The 16,098-nt window shown below is 35.9% G+C and overlaps 1 protein-coding gene across 4 annotated transcripts in view; it reads right to left on the bottom strand.

The window, feature by feature from the left end:
* Positions 1-16,098, bottom strand: part of QRSL1 (glutaminyl-tRNA amidotransferase subunit QRSL1) — a 53,032-nt gene that overhangs the window by 26,372 nt on the left and 10,562 nt on the right. For all 4 annotated transcript variants that reach the window (XM_042986903.1, XM_042986901.1, XM_042986902.1 and 1 more), the window contains exons 5-9: positions 13,217-13,393; positions 9,336-9,511; positions 9,133-9,245; positions 6,926-7,118; positions 6,277-6,394 (exon numbers count right to left, since the gene is read on the bottom strand). In XM_042986903.1, coding sequence (XP_042842837.1) covers positions 6,277-6,394; positions 6,926-7,118; positions 9,133-9,245; positions 9,336-9,511; positions 13,217-13,393 — 777 coding nt within the window. The remainder of the gene's footprint in view (positions 1-6,276; positions 6,395-6,925; positions 7,119-9,132; positions 9,246-9,335; positions 9,512-13,216; positions 13,394-16,098) is intronic.

Here is a 16,098-nt window from a genome sequence, read left to right as displayed (position 1 = left end):
TATTTGAATTTTCCCTTCATTAAAATGTCTTATTTCACCTGTAGTATAATGATAACTGATTATTATAAGAATTTGAAATTTTTCAAAATTCTAATATGCCATCATAATTAGACACAAGGAGACAGGCTCTGGAAAGATAAACTGGAGTGTCTACAATTCTGTATTTTATGGATAGGAACACCCCCCAGAATGGGAATCTGAAATTCATGAAAAGATGCTTACTCTACTGAAAAGATTAAGAATTAGCCAGCTACAAAAGTGACTATTAGTCAATCATGCAAAGAAAGGGAAAAATAAAGCACTCTTTAGATCCTCCTGAAGTGAATTAAGAAAGGCTGGCAAAAGTACCATTTTTAAACTTCAGTTTTCTCACCTGTAAAAATGTATACAACTACTCCAGTCTTACTGAGGACCAAATACAATAAAGACAAAAATGTGCTATAAGAATCCTATAGGGGCACCTGGGTGGCTCAGTCAGTTGAGCATGCGACTTCAGCTCAGGTCATAATCTCACAGTTGGTGGGTTTGAGCCCCACGTTGGGCTCTGTACTGACAGCTCATAGCCTGGAGCCTGCTTCAGATTCTATGTCTCTCTCTCTCTCTCTCTCTCTCTCTCTGCCCCTCCCCTGCTCACACTCTGTCTCTCAAAAATAAATAAAAATGTTAAAAAAATTTTTAAAAAACCAATCCTATAGAAATATCAAATGCCCTTACTATCATTGGACCACAGGGTCTATAGGGAGATAAATGCAAGTATCACCTATAATTTGTACAATAATAACACTTGATGGCTTAAATAATGTCATTAATAGCATCCCCCAAACCTCAATTTTATAAAACATTTTTTGTTTTCTATTAAACTTTTTCCTACTTTAAATATGGTTCAAAAGCAGAACTTCTGCTTCCATTAATGATAGAGTAACAGGGATACAATTTACCCTGCCATAATAAACAATTAGAAAACTAGGCAAGGGGCACCTGGGTGGCTCAGTTGGTCAGCATCTGACTTCAGCTCACGTCATGATCTCACGGTCCATGAGTTCTAGCCCCGCGTCGGGCTCTGTGCTGACAGCTCAGAGCCTGGAGCCTGCTTCGGATTCTGTGTCTCACTCTCTCTCTGCCCCTCCCCCACTCATGCTCTGTCTCTGTCTCTCTCTCTCTCTCAAAAATAAATAAACATTAAAAAAAACCACAAGTTTTTAAAAATTGAGGATCCCAACATTTGTGGGGGGGAGATTATATTTATAAATATTAGGGTCTAGAAATAGACCCTAATCCACTTTCAACTCAGGTCATGATCTCACAGCTCATGAGTTTGAACCCTGTGTGGGGTTCTGTGCTGACAGCTCAGAGCCTGGAGCTGGCTTCGGATTCTGTGTCTCCCTCTCTCTCTCTGCCCCTCCCCTGCTCATGCTCTGTGTCTATCAAAAAATGAATAAATGTTAAAAAAAAATTAAAAAAGAAAACTAGGCAAAATAAAGCAACCATTTTCAGATACTACACAACAGGCATTCAAGAGAGGGAGTTCAGAACTGCCTGGAGGCAGTTTCCAGGCTTCAGCTCAAACGGGAGGAACCTATGCAAGTTTCAGGGGGCAGTTGTCAGAAAGTTAAAGAGACCAAGATTGGAAGTTCAGGGAGGCCAAGACAACTGGAACGTGTAGGGAAGAGTACTGAATAGGAAAAGTAGCACACAGAGAGGGCTCAAGAGATCTGCAGTGAGCCCTCCAGTCTTTGGCTGAGTACTGATCTGTGCTTGTAGGAGATGAAATTCTCAAGCTGGGGAAAGAACCACTGAAAAATCAAACAATTCCAAGAGCTCATATAGGGCTAGAAATAGTGTGTGTTCCTAAGAGCCAAAGTGGAAAGACTTCATAATACATGAGGCATCTGGCAGAAGCTTCAAGGGTATTGCCTACAGTAGAGGTAAATTAACCTAAACTAAAGGCCATTTTGGACTCATCCTAGCAAAGCATTTTTAAAAGGAAGTCCTGAAAGGATCCAACAGATTCGAAATAACTACATCCCAGAACAAAGCCCAACACTGTTTAAAGGAATACAACAAAAATCCAGCAAATGACAAGGTAAAAGTCACAATGCCCAGTCATGCTAAAAAGCAGAAAATAAGACCCAAAAACTAGGGGGTAAAAAGCAATCAATATAAAGACATCCAGAAATGACAGAAATGTTGGAATTAGCAGATGAGAACATTAAAGCAGCTACTGTAAATATGTTCATATGTTCAAGAAGATAGAAGAAAACATGAAATGATGAAGGAATTGAAGAAATAAAACCTACTTGGAAGTTCTAGGAATGAAAAATACAAAATATAAAAACAACACTGGATGTGACAGCAGATGATCAGTGATTCTGAACATATGAATAGAAACTATACAAAAAGAAGCATGCTGGGGTGCCTGGGTGGCTCAGTTGGTTAAACATCAGACTTCGGTTCAGGTCATGATCTCAGGGTTCGTGAGTTCAAGCCCTGTGTCAGGCTCTCTGCTGTCAGTGCAGAGCCAGCTTCAGATCCTCTGTCTCTGTCCCCCACCTCTGCCCTTCCAACACACACTCTCTCTCAAAATAAACACTTTTTAAAAAATAAAAAAAAAAACAAAACAAAAAGAAGCGCAAAGACTAAAAAAGAGAGAAAGAAACTAGGATGGAGCCATTAGTGCTCTTGGATGACGTCAAACAAATTAACACACATATAAATGGAGTCCCAGAAAAGGGGGAGAGCAGAAAAAATATTTTAACATATAATGGCCAAAATTTTTCCAAGTTTGATTAAAACTATAAACCCAAGAAGCTGATCCAAGAAGCTAAACAAACCCCTAAACAAGAAGAAATATGCAGAAAACCACACCAAGGGACATCACAGTCAAATTCTTGAAAACTAATGATAAAGTCACCCACAGGTGGGAGGGGAAAAGGTTATACACAAAGGAATAAAGATAAGACTGACTACAGACTTCTGAGAAACTATGCAAGTCAAGAGACAACAGAACAAGATCTTTTAGGTACTGAAAGAAAAACTATCAATCTAGAATTTTATACTCAGAGAAAATATCTATCAAAATTAAAGGTAAAGTAAAGACTTTTACATATAAACAAAAGCTGAAAGAACTCCTTGCTAGCAGGATTGTACTACAAGAAATATTAAGGTTCTTTAGGCAGAAAGAAAATTACATCAGATGGATATTTGGATCCACACAAAGGAATAAAAAACACCAGAAATAGTAAATATTTGGCAAATATCAATGACTCTTTTTTTCCTTGTTTTAAATCTCTTTGAGAAAAAAGTTATTACTTAAAGAAAAATAAAAGAAGGCAGGAAAAGAGGTTAAAAGAACAGGACAATTTGAAGACAAATAGAAAAGAAAAGCAGATTTAAATGGGGTTCAAATGTAAATAATTATTTTCATTAAAAATAAACCATGGATTCCTAATTCAATAAATGTGTGATTTTGAACACAAGGTAGTAGAAGAATGACAAAACTGTAAACTGAGTTACCACATGAAAAAAAAAAAATGTTAGGAATTGTTATAGTTCCTGGCACATAAACTGACTTTTAAAGATTAAAAAAAGTACACCCAAATTCCATTTTTCCTATCACTCATGTCCATCTTTCCCTCACAAAACAAATGAACAAGCAAACAAAACCCCTCAAAACAAAAAAGGTGACTTAAATGCCTGAACTCAAAAGACAGGGATACCAGCAGAAATTCTCATGTCTTTTTGTCCCAACTGGTGACCATGGAAGAAGCTTTCAGACTCCTCTCCATCAGTTTCTTTTCATGCTGTTACAGTGATCTATACAGTCTATCAACTTGTGCCCTGAGATTTACAATTTGAGTCTCATCAGTTAGTGCCAAATGTAACATCTTCAGCTTCATAAAAGTCTTTGCTTAGAAAATTTCTCAGCAGTATTTCACTTTCTTTTCCTACTCCCAAATCATTACAATCATCTGGTCAATATGGAAAAGAATCTTTTATTTTTGTGTTTTTTTTAAGTTTTTATTTTAATTCCAGTTAATTACCATACAGTATTATATTAATTTCAGGTGTACAATACAGTGATTCAACACTTACATAAATCACCTGATGCTCATCATGACAAGTGCACTCTTTAATCCCCATCACCTAATTTATCCATCACTCCACTTACCTCCCTCTGGTAACCATCAGTTCATTTTCTATAGTTAAGAATCTGTTTCTTGGTTTGTCTATCTTTCCCCCCACCCTTGCTCATTTGTTTTGTTTCTTAAATTCCACATAAGAGTGAAATCATAGGGTATTTGGCTTTCTCTGACTGATTTTCACATAACATTATACTCTCTAACTCCATCTATCTTGTGGCAAATGGCAAGATTTCATTCTTTTTTATGATTAAATAATATTCCATGGTGTGTGTGTGTGTGTGTGTGTGTGTGTATCACATCTTCTTTATCCATTTATCAACTGATGGAAACTTGAGCTGCTTCCATATCTTGGCTATTGTAAATAGCACTGCTGTAAACATAGGGGGATGTGTATCCTTTTGAATTAGTGTTTCAGTATTCTTTGGGTAAATACCTAGTAGTACAATTGCTGGATAGTAGGGTAGTTCTGTTTTTAACTTTTTGAGCAAACTGCATCAGAGTTTGGAATATTCTCTGTTTTCCAGAGTAGCTGCATCAGTTTGCACTCCCAGCAATGGGGTAAGAGGGTTCTTTTTTCTCTACATCCTCACCAACACCTGTTGTCTCTTATTTTATCCATTCTGATAACTGTGAGGTAATATCACATTGTAGTTTTGATTTGCAGGAAAAAGGTCTTTTAACATGGAACATAATCAAACATCTTTAGTTTTTTTTTGTTTTCAGCTTTATTTGAGATGTAGTTGACATATTAAAATTATATATTTTTAAGGTGTACAATATGATAATTGGACATATGTATATATTGTGAAATGATTTCCACAATAAGGTTAGTTAACACATCTATCACCTTACATAATTACAACGTGTGTGTGTGTGTGTGTGTGTGTGTGTGTGTGTGTCTGTGTGGTAATAACATCTAAGATCTATTCTCTTAGCAATTTTCAAAGACATAATACAGTACTGTTAACTATAATAACTACGCTGTGTATTATATCCCCGGAACTTATTCATCTTATCACTGCAAGTTTGTACCCTTGACTAACATCTCCCCATTTCCCCTAGGCCCAGACCCAGGCAACCACCATTCTACTTTCTGTTTCTAGGAGTTTGGCTTTTTTTTTTAGATTCTATGTATATGTGAGATCATATAGTATTTGTCTTTCTCTGACTTGTTTCACTTAGGATAATGACCTCACCATACACCCATGTTGTCACAAATGGCAAGTTTTCCTTCTTTTTAATGGCTAAATAATACTCCATTGGATATAAACACACCACATATTTTTTTTGTCCATCCTTCTGATGATGGACACTTAGGTTAGTTCCATGTCTTAGCTCTTGTGAATAATGCTCTGAGGCATTTCATTTCCTCTGAGTGATTTCATTTCCTTTGGATTCACACTCAGAAGTAGGATTGCTGAATCATCTGGTAGTTCTATTTTTAATTTTTTGGGAGACTTCCATACTGTTTTTCATCATGGCTGTTCAAATAATATTTTTGGAAAAAGTAATCCTAAGCATAGGCCCTGAAGGGATACATAGACAACAAAATGCTTTCTGTTCTTAAGGGCATGTAGAAAAACTCTAGAAGTATTTATTACAACAATCATTCTTGTTTTTTCACAAGAAAGTGTCCTCTTATAGACAGACTTGGTGGTATGCAAGATGAATCCTATTTATGAGATGATGAATAAACTTATATTGAAGACAATCTCAGTAGGAGCCCCAGTAATTTAGAATTCTTTCCTGGAGCAAAGAGATACATAATGTAAGGGAAAACCAAGTTGACTTACTCAATTTTTCGAGATATACCAATGTAACTTCCTGTTTAAGTGTCTGACAACAATAAGCCAAGGTGGCAATAATAGTCAGGGGACATTTAATGAAGCTAAAATTCTTTAGGGCTTCCTACCTAGTTTTGTACTAATCATTTAGCTAAAGTGTCAATGTTTTTTTTTTGCGTTTGAATAACCAGGAACCAAAAGTACTATAAGCAGGCCTTTAACTGTGATTTCTAATTCAAAGCATAAGAATTTTGCTTCTTTAGCGCATATCTCAACTTGTAATACCTGATAGACATATTATGAGTTTACTCCTGAGTTTTCAAGAATGGAGGAAATTCTTAATTACTTACTCTTTTAGTAAGAAAAAGTTTCCTGCAAGAATCCTTCCTCTCACCACATCATTAAACCCTTCTCGCCTGGTTGCAGCATACATGGCTTCAGTAGACACATCAATGTCACACCTGTGACCTGAAAACAAAACAGAGGTAAACATCACTTGAAAAGGAAGTCAAGTTCTGGCTGAAAAGCAAGCGTAGATTCACATTTGTGACCAATACTAAACTTTTGGAAGACTGTCCTTGGTGGCTCCTCTTCTTTATCTGCCTTGTGCCTAACCAGTCAGGGATCAAGTCGAGAGGAGAAAATAACCAACAGGGAAACATCATTTGTTCACTCCCTCATCCATCCATCCATCCATCCATCCATCCAACTACTGAACTCCTGCCATGTGCCAGGCACTACATTTGACAGACTGAGAATACAAAGATAAGATACTGTTTCTTTAAAATATCCACAGTTCAGAGAGGGAAGCCAAACATACAGAGACATGTACAAGGAATACGGTAAGCAGAAGGTTAAATGACAAAGGCAAGAGGATTCACTGGTTTACTTGTCTAAATCATTAACATTATCTCGGGGAATAAGTTTCTTATCCCTACAAGTAAAACTGTCAAATATTTGAGGCAACTATTTTAAAAAACCCAGACACAGCCATCTTACCATATTCTAGCCCGTCAAATCTTGCCATATTTGATGCCACTTCTGATGTACACAATACATGGTAGCAGACAATTGAATAACTGGTGTGGGGCAGGGACACTTCAATTACTTTCGCCCCCTCAGACTCAAAGAGGTTAGCAGCTTTGGACCAAAAAGATCGCACTTCACTTGATAATTCTGGTACAATATATTCCTTATTGGAAAAAGTCAAGATACAGAAATTAGAACATCTGTATACATGGTTTTATAAAAATATGTTCTTCAGGACCTTTGGCAATACATTAGAAAATCTGATTGAATTCCTGATAGGTAGCTAGAAAGACTGAACTAATTTAGGGGTGTTTATGGCATGGCAAGCACTGTACTAGTTACTTATAAGCTGGATATGACATTAAAGATTAGAGAACTAGTTGGAGAAGCTATATTTGCTAAATGTTCATTATCAGATACTCTGCTAGATGCCTTTCAAAGGTTCTCTCATTTGGGGCACCTGGGTGGCCCAGTCAGTTAAGCGTCTGCCTTCAGTTCAGGTCAGGATCTCACGGTTCATGAGTTCGAGCCCTGTGTCAGGCTTTGCGTTGACAGTGTGAGGCCTGCTTGGGATTTTTCTCTCTCTCCCTTTCTCTTTCTCTCTGCCCCTCCCCTGCTTGTGCTCTTTTTCTGTCAAAATAAATAAACATTAATAAAAAGTAAGTGGAAAGGTTCTCCCATTTAATGCTTTTAACAATCCCATGATATAGGTTATTATCACCCTTCATTTTATTAATGAAAAATAGTGAGACAAAACAACTTTCCTAAAGTTACATAGTGGGTAAGTAGAGGATATACGATTCTAAAATAGTTCTGTACTCTTTTCTAAATCTTTAAAAGAAGGCATAGCTATGATCTTAACTGAAAATTTTAAAGAAAGTATTTCTCTCAACTTGGTGTCAACTTGGGGACAATTTTATCCCCTTTCTCTCAACCAGGGGACATTTGGTAATGTCTGCGGACATTTTTGTTTGTAGGGTTATGCTGTGGTGGGAGTGGTACCTCTAAGGGTAAAGGCCAATAATGTTGCTAAACGTCTTACAATGCATAAGACAGTGTCCCACAACAAAAAATTATCCAAAAAATTATTGGTAAGCTTAAAATTAAAATATTTTTAAAGGTCAATAATTTAATGTATTTACTTTCATATATGAATTACTCAATTGCTACTGTAATAAAATAGTAAAGGAATAAATGTTACCTTCTTTACTATCATTATTAGTATTATATTTATTAAGATTTTACTATGTAAGGAATGGTTCTGGGCTATGTCCTTTACATTAGGAATTAGCAGACTATGGCCTATGAGCCAGCTATAACTTGCTAGATATATTTTTTTATGTTTTTTTTAAATTTTATTTTTGAGAGAGAAAAATAAGAGGGAAGGGCGGAGAGAGAGGGGGAAAGGGTGCAAAGTGGGTTCTGTGCTGAGAGCCCAATGCAGAGCTTGAACTCACAAACCATGAGATCACACCCGACCCGAAGTCAGATGCTTAACTGACTGAACCACACGAGCACCCTGCCAGGTATTTTTGAAAATAAAGTTTTATTAGAGCACAGCCACACTCTTTCATTTACATATGGTCTATGGCTGCTTTCACACTACAGTGGCAGAGTTAAATAGTTACAATACAGACTGCATGGACCACAAAGCCTCAAATATTTACTAACTGACCTTTCACAGAAAAAGTTTATAGACCCCTGCTTAGCATCATTAGTTTTTTTTTATTGAGGTATAACTGATACACAACATTATGAGAGTTTTAATGTTTGATTCAATATTTGTATATGTTGAGAAATGATAACCACAATAAGTCTAAGTTAATACCTGTCACAGTACAGTTAAAGAATTTTTTTCCCTTGTGATAAGAACCTTAAGATCTATTCGCATAGTAATTTTCAAAGAAGCAGTATGGTATTACTAACTATAGTCACCATGCTGTATATTATATCCCAATGATGTTACCAAATTGAAACCTTACTATTCTCTGAGATCAAAAATGTTATCCCCATTTTGTAGATCAGGAAATTGAACTTAGATTAAGTCACGTGCTCAGGTTCCATAGCTAATAAAAGTGGCATAAGCAGGATTCAACCCCAACCAGTCTGTTGCCTAGGCCTGGGCTTTGTATTTGACCTGACAGGATTTCTGTGAACTAACGAAAGGGAAGAGATACCTTCGGAATTCCAATACATAGTTTGCTCACATCTGTCAAGCTGGAAAGCATAAATGGTTTACCAGGATCTTGTATTGTGGTAGAATCTTTGGGGTCATGCCCAGCCAGCACACCTGTGAGGAAAAATACTTAGGAATGATAGACATATTGTTTTTACAGTGAAATTTATAATGTTTTGAAATTCTATGGAATCATATAAATACCCAACACAGTTGCTGCATCATCCACACATCTGGTTAAGATTCCAGGCACATCCATGGAATTCACCAGGGGAATGAGACCATGACGAGAAACTAAGCCATAGCTTGGTTTGAAACCAACAATCCCACAGTGGGCAGCTGGATTTCTGGTCGATCCTCCTGTATCTGATCCTAAAGCCCTGGAATTTAAATGGAATTTTCTTTAGAAAAATGATGTATCTCTAATTATATCTGGAATCTGTTTTTAAGTGTATACTTTTCAACTTTACTTGCCCCTGGTTACACAAAAGTAAGACACGACTGTCTCAGAGAATTTCTAAAACGTAGAAAAATATGAAGAAGAAACAAAATATTCTACCACCTGAGGCAAACACTGTTAACATTTTGGCATATTAACTTCAAGACTTTTTAAAAATGCATTTTTCTTTCATAGTTCAGGTCATTCTGTAATTACAAGTTGCCATCTCTTTTTTGCTTATCAGGAGCCTTTTGCTACATCACTAAAATTACTGACAAGTTAAGATATATATAATGTTCTATCCTATCAATTGGAGATTCCCAGGATTTTAAAGCCCATTCTCCTATAAATATATATACATATCTTTTACCTTCCTTTCATGGCAGTTATCCAGTATGTTTTCACAAACTAAACACACCACTTCCAGAAATTCATATACAGAACCTTCCGCTACCTCATTTAGAATCATAGATAGAAATGTACTTTAATTTAAACATTTATGTTGTTGCCAATTACGATAATAACTGCATAATAAATTACTTCGTAATAAACACCTTTAAACATAAATCTTTGCCTATACGTCTGAATATGTTTTAGGCTGGCTTCCAAGAAGTAGAGTTAATGAGCCATAGGGCCTGTTATTATTCTAAGTTTTTAATCTATATCGTCAAATGACTTGTCAGAGGGCTTCTGCCAATTTATATTCCCAACTGCAGTGAATCAGATTCGGTCTCATGTTTCATCATCATCACTGAGTACCAGAAGTTCTTAAAATGTGGTTAATTTGGAAAACCAAAAAGCTTTGTTAATGTGCATTTTTAAATAATTTTTCATATTTGTATTTGCATTACTGAACTATGAAGGGTCCATTTCTTTGGCCAGTTAGCTCCAGAGTACATGTTTTTCTTATGAAAAACAAAAGCAAAAACTAATCTTGAGAACATTATGCTAAGTGAAACAGATCAGTTATGAAAGTGCAAATACTGAATAATTTGACTTACATCAGGTACCTAGAGTCTTCAAGTTCATAGAGACAGAAAGTAAAACAGTGATTGCCAGGGGCTGGGAGGACGGGCACATGGGAAGCTGTTGTTTAATGGGTACTAAGGTTCAGTTCTGCAAATTAAACAAGGTCTGGAGACTGGCTGCACAATAATCTGAATGTATTTAATGCTAAACTGTACACTTAAAAATGGTTAAGATGGGGGCTAGGAGGAGTGCCTGGACGGCTCAGTCTGTTAAGCAACTGACTCTTGATCTCAGCTCAGGTCTTAATCTCAGGGTCATGAGTTCAAGCCCTGCATTAGGCTCCATGCTGGGTATGGAGCCTACTTAAAAAAAGGTTAAGATGGTAAATTTTATTTTTTTTTAATTTATAAAATTTTTTTTTAATGTTTATTTGATGTATTTTTGATGTAATGTTTATTTTAATGTATATTTGAGAGAGAGACAGAGTGTAAGTAAGGGAGGGGCACAGAGAAAGGGAGACACAGAATCTGAAGCAGGCTCTAGGCTCTGAGCTATCAGCACAGAGCCCGATGTGGGGCTCGAACCCATGAACCGCGAAATCATGACCTGAGCTAAAGTCGGATGTTTAACTGACTGAGCCATCAGGTGCCCCAGGATGATAAATTTTAGGTTATGTATGTTTTACCCTAATTAAACATTTTTTAAAACTTTATTTCAGGGGAAAAAAGTTTTTTCTGATTAGAAAAGTGTATGCGCCAACTACAAAAATTAAGTATTATATAAGTATATTGTATATAAAGTATATAAAATTTCTCTTATAATCACTGCCTCCATAATAATCCTGTTATCAATTTTAATATAGTCATCCAGACACTTCCATGCACATAACATATATACATATGTAATGACTGCTTTTAACAGAAAGGTCATACTATATATACTATTTTGCAACTTGTTTTGCACTTAACAGTGTATCTTTGATATCTTTCCATGACACTCTAGCTTATTCCTTTTAGTGGCTGTGTAATACACCAAGAACTTTCCTGTTTTTAAAACTATTATAAAAGAAGCAAATCAAAAGGGGGAAAAACAAAGCAGAACACTTGATAGTTTGGGACCCATTCAGTCTGGAGTTACTTTGGGTCTGTGCTTCTGCTGAATATACCCAGAAAAAAGCTTTGAGCTGCACAAGACTACTAGGCCCTTGAGCTCTACAGAAAATGCAGATGAGACTGTCTTTCTTAACAAGTCCATATGAGCTACAAAATCAGGCTGTTGCTTTAACAATTTCTAAAAGGACACGTTTTCTTATTAGGATTCACTGACGGCGGTGTAAAAGTAAAACCTACATTTCCATAGGAATTATGTGTCAAAATGCCATCTTCTCAGAGCACATTCAGAAAGATGAACATTAAGTAGGGTGATGAAGATAGAAAAAAAAAGCACCTAATCTTCCAGTCCTAACTTGTCAGAACTCTCATTAATATTAATGCAGTGCTCTAAAATTCCACAGAGATAAAATGAAATGGTTTTACTTGTAAATAAGATTTCAGAGAAACTAAAAACAAAACAAAACAAAACAAAAAAACCCTGAAGACTCTAAATCTCCATAGCTCTAAAAAAATATAAATAATTTACTGGTTGCAATGTCTGTGAAAGAGCTTCATTTCAGTGGATAATTAAGGAGAAATAAAATACACATAGTACTACTAAAGAAACACATTCCATTTTATACTGAAACAGATAAATAACAGTGAAATCTATTTAGTCTTCTTTAGGTGGTTAAAAAATGCTTTACAAATGAGACTTAAAACATAGAGCATGATGGGTGGATTCTTCCCAAATACAAACTATGACAGTTGAACAAATCAGCTCCTAACAAACTTGAAAAAAACTTTACTCAGTGATGCACATTTTTAGTGGTAGATTTATGAAAACACTATTTTAAATATCCTATTGATACATATTAGGAGCATTTCCCCCACCCCCCCTTTTTTAAACAAAAGCCAGATTTAGCTGAAGGATAAACCATAATTAACAGCTCAGCACCACTCAGCCAAAGCCACAGTATATTAGTCCCTAAATATTTGTACAATCAGTGAGCAGACACCCAAATAAATTATTTTAGAAGTGAAATTTAATTACACTAACTGGTTTATTCTGCAAGATCCATAAAAGCATGTTTTTAAGAGAACCAGATACTATAGAGGAAGAGTTTATTTTTTTTAACATTTATTTATTTTTGAGACAGGGAGAGACAGAGCATGAACAGGGGAGGGTCAGAGAGAGGGAGACACAGAATCTGAAGCAGGCTCCAGGCTCTGAGCTGTCAGCACAGAGCCCGATGCGGGGCTAGAACTCACAGACCGTGAGATCATGACCTGAGCCGAAGTTGGCCGCTTAACTGACTGAGCCACCCAGGCGCCCCATAGAGGAAGAGTTTAAATACCTAAAATTCAAGTTATATGTATAAAATACATGTTAAGTATACTGTACAGTTGAACGCATTTATGAGATATAATGTTGATATATCGATCATAAATAAGTCGAGCATAAATAAGTCACTAAAAAGAAATGAAAACGGCACGGTATGAACTACTCTGTTGTTGGACTGTAAGTATGGTTTATGACTGTGTTTTGATGGGCTCTACAATACAGACAGAAAAAAGCATCTTACGCGAAACACGTGAAGGCTGATACTGCCGCCGCACTCCCACCCGAGCTTCCTCCAGTTATAAGCCAATTCGAATCCTCATTCTCACCATGGGACTTCTGCTTCCTCTTTTCTCTATATTGTTTCGAGTAACTCCAGGGGTTTTTAACTGGGCCAAATACACCATCTGTGCTTCCAGATCTGAGATGAAGTGAAGCAAGATATCTTAATGAAACTTTGGTTCTTTATACGAAGATTTCACCTCCTGATCATATTGTTTACTTCTAACACTGTATAATCCACTGGAACTTGAATTGGAAAAGGCAAGAAGCCTGCTTAGATGTAGCTTTCATTAATTAGATGGTTGAGGAGGTGGACGATGGGAAGTAAGAGCGTGTGGGAGAGAGAAAACTAGTCTGTTAAGAAGATTTTTATCCCAGTTGATTATCCAATTCAGCTTCTGATGATTTCCCTTGTAAATCCAGGTGTTCCAGGTGAAGAAGGTCACAAACATTCAAAGAGTTAAACAGGAAGTCCTCTGAAGGATTCCCTCTATAACCAGACGTGTTAAGACAAGCATAGTTGAAAATTAATAACTTATTTAAAAAGTTTTGAAATAATTTCAATCTTACGGGCAAACTGCAAAAATAGAAATTATATGAAAATAACTTTATACCCTTTACCCAGCTTCACTTATTGTTAAAAAGCCACCCAATTTGATTTGTGTGATTGACACACGTTGTGTGTAACATGTACAAATCATTTCTTCCCCCACAAACCACATAAGGCTAAATTATATATATCATGGCCCTTTACTCCTAAATATTTTAGTTATGTATTCAGTATGCATTTCCTAACACTAGGGGTGTTCCCTTATGCGGTCACAGTAGCCAATCTCAGTAAATTTAACATCCACACAGTGCTTTTTATCTAACGTACTGTATGTAATCCAGTTTGGTCAGCTGATCCAGTAATGTCCTCTGCAGCATTTCCCCCTCCTAGTAAGGGATGGAGTCTAACATCAGGTACTGCATTTAGGTATCATTGTCTCATTAGCCTCTTTTTGTACTTTTTAAATCATTTGCTAGCCAATGGGCATGGAGTTATTTCTAGTTTTTGGCAATGATGAATAAAGCCACAATAAATACTGTACTGAAAGACCCTGGCCATTGCTTTCATGTCAATATACCTCTTCATCTCTTGACTAAATAGCAGGACTGAGATTGTTGGATCCTATGCTGTTTAACTTTAGGAGAAACTGCCAGACTATTTTCCAAAATGGCTATACCATTTTCCATTTCCTACCAGGATTGCATGAGAAACCCAATTGCGCTGCATCCTCGTCAGCACTTGATATTGTCATTTTTAAACCATTCTAAAAGATGTATGTATCTCCTTGTGGTTTTAATTTGCATTTCCTTAATGACTAACCATGTTCAGTATTGTTTTCATGTGTTTATTGCCAACTATATATCTGGTTTGATGAAATGTCTGCTTACATATTTTTACCCCCCCCCCTTTTAAATTGGGTTGTTTTCTGATTTTTGAGTTGGGAAAGCTTCTGTTTATACTGGATACCAGTTCTTTCTCAGATATATGTTTTGCAAATATTTTCTCCCAGGCTGTGGCTTATTTTTTCATGTGTTAACAGTGTGTTTCAAAGTATAGAAGTTCCTAATTTTAGAGAAGTACAGTCTATCAGTTTTTTATTTTATGGATTGTACTTATGTGTCCCATCTAAGAAATTTTTGCCTAACTCATGGTCACAAAGATTTTTCTCCTGCATTTTCTTCTATAAGGTTTAGGTTTTACTTTCTTTAGGCTCTTTTAATCTGGAATATTTTCACAGCATTTCTTTGTCTTTTATGATATTCATATTTTTATAGAATGTTTCTCATTTCAGACTTATCTTCTGATTCCCTGTGATTAGTTTCAGGTTTAACATTCTCAGCTGGAATACTGCATAGGTGATGGTGTGTTCTTCTCAGGCAATCACATCTAGAGGTACAATGATGTCCACTTACTCTCACTGACGATGTTCATTTTGATCAGCTGTTCAAGGCAATGTCCTAATGACCTATGTTCAAGTTTACTCCCATGGATTAATTCATTCAATATATATTTACTGAGTGCCAAGAGATAACACCGTAAATAAGAGAGTCAAAGACTCTGCGTCTATGAAACAATGCTTTGGTGAAACACTGAATGTTTTCACTCCAAAATCAGGAACAAAGAAAGGATATCTGCTCTTATCACTTCTACTCAGTATTGTACTGAAGTCTTAACCAACACAAAAAAGAAAGAGAAATAAGAAGAAATAAAACTGTATTTGCAGATGACATGATCATCCACATAAAATATACCAAAGAATCTACAAAGATCAACTAGAACTAATAAGAGAACTTAGCAAGGCAGTGGGATACAAGCTCAATACAGAGAAATCAATTATATTTCTATATAATAACAATAAACAATTAGAAATGGAAAAAATACCATTTTTCTATAGCATTAAAAAAATGAAATACTTGGGAATGAAACAAACACATTATGTACAAGATTTATATGCAGAAAATCATAAGAACACTGCTGAGAAAAATTAAAAATCTAATAAAGGGATAGAAATAAAGTGTTCAAGGATCAGAAGACACATATTAAGATGTCAATTCTCCCCATCTGACCTGGAAATTCAACACAATCATGATCAAAATCCAATTAAGCTTTACAGAAATCAGCAAACTGATTCTAAAACTTATATGGAAATGCAAAGCACCTAGCATATGTAAAATGATTTTGAAAAAGTTAAAGGACTCTTATTACCTAATTTCAAGGTTTACTATAAAGCTATAGTATCAAGATAATGTGATATGAAAGTAAACCGAGACAAAGATGAAAGAAATACAAGAGAA

This window comes from Panthera tigris, chromosome B2 (assembly GCF_018350195.1).
Source record: "Panthera tigris isolate Pti1 chromosome B2, P.tigris_Pti1_mat1.1, whole genome shotgun sequence".
NCBI lineage: Eukaryota > Metazoa > Chordata > Mammalia > Carnivora > Felidae > Panthera > Panthera tigris.
Note: the sequence above shows the minus strand (reverse complement) of the source record. Positions and strands in the feature narration are given on the sequence as shown.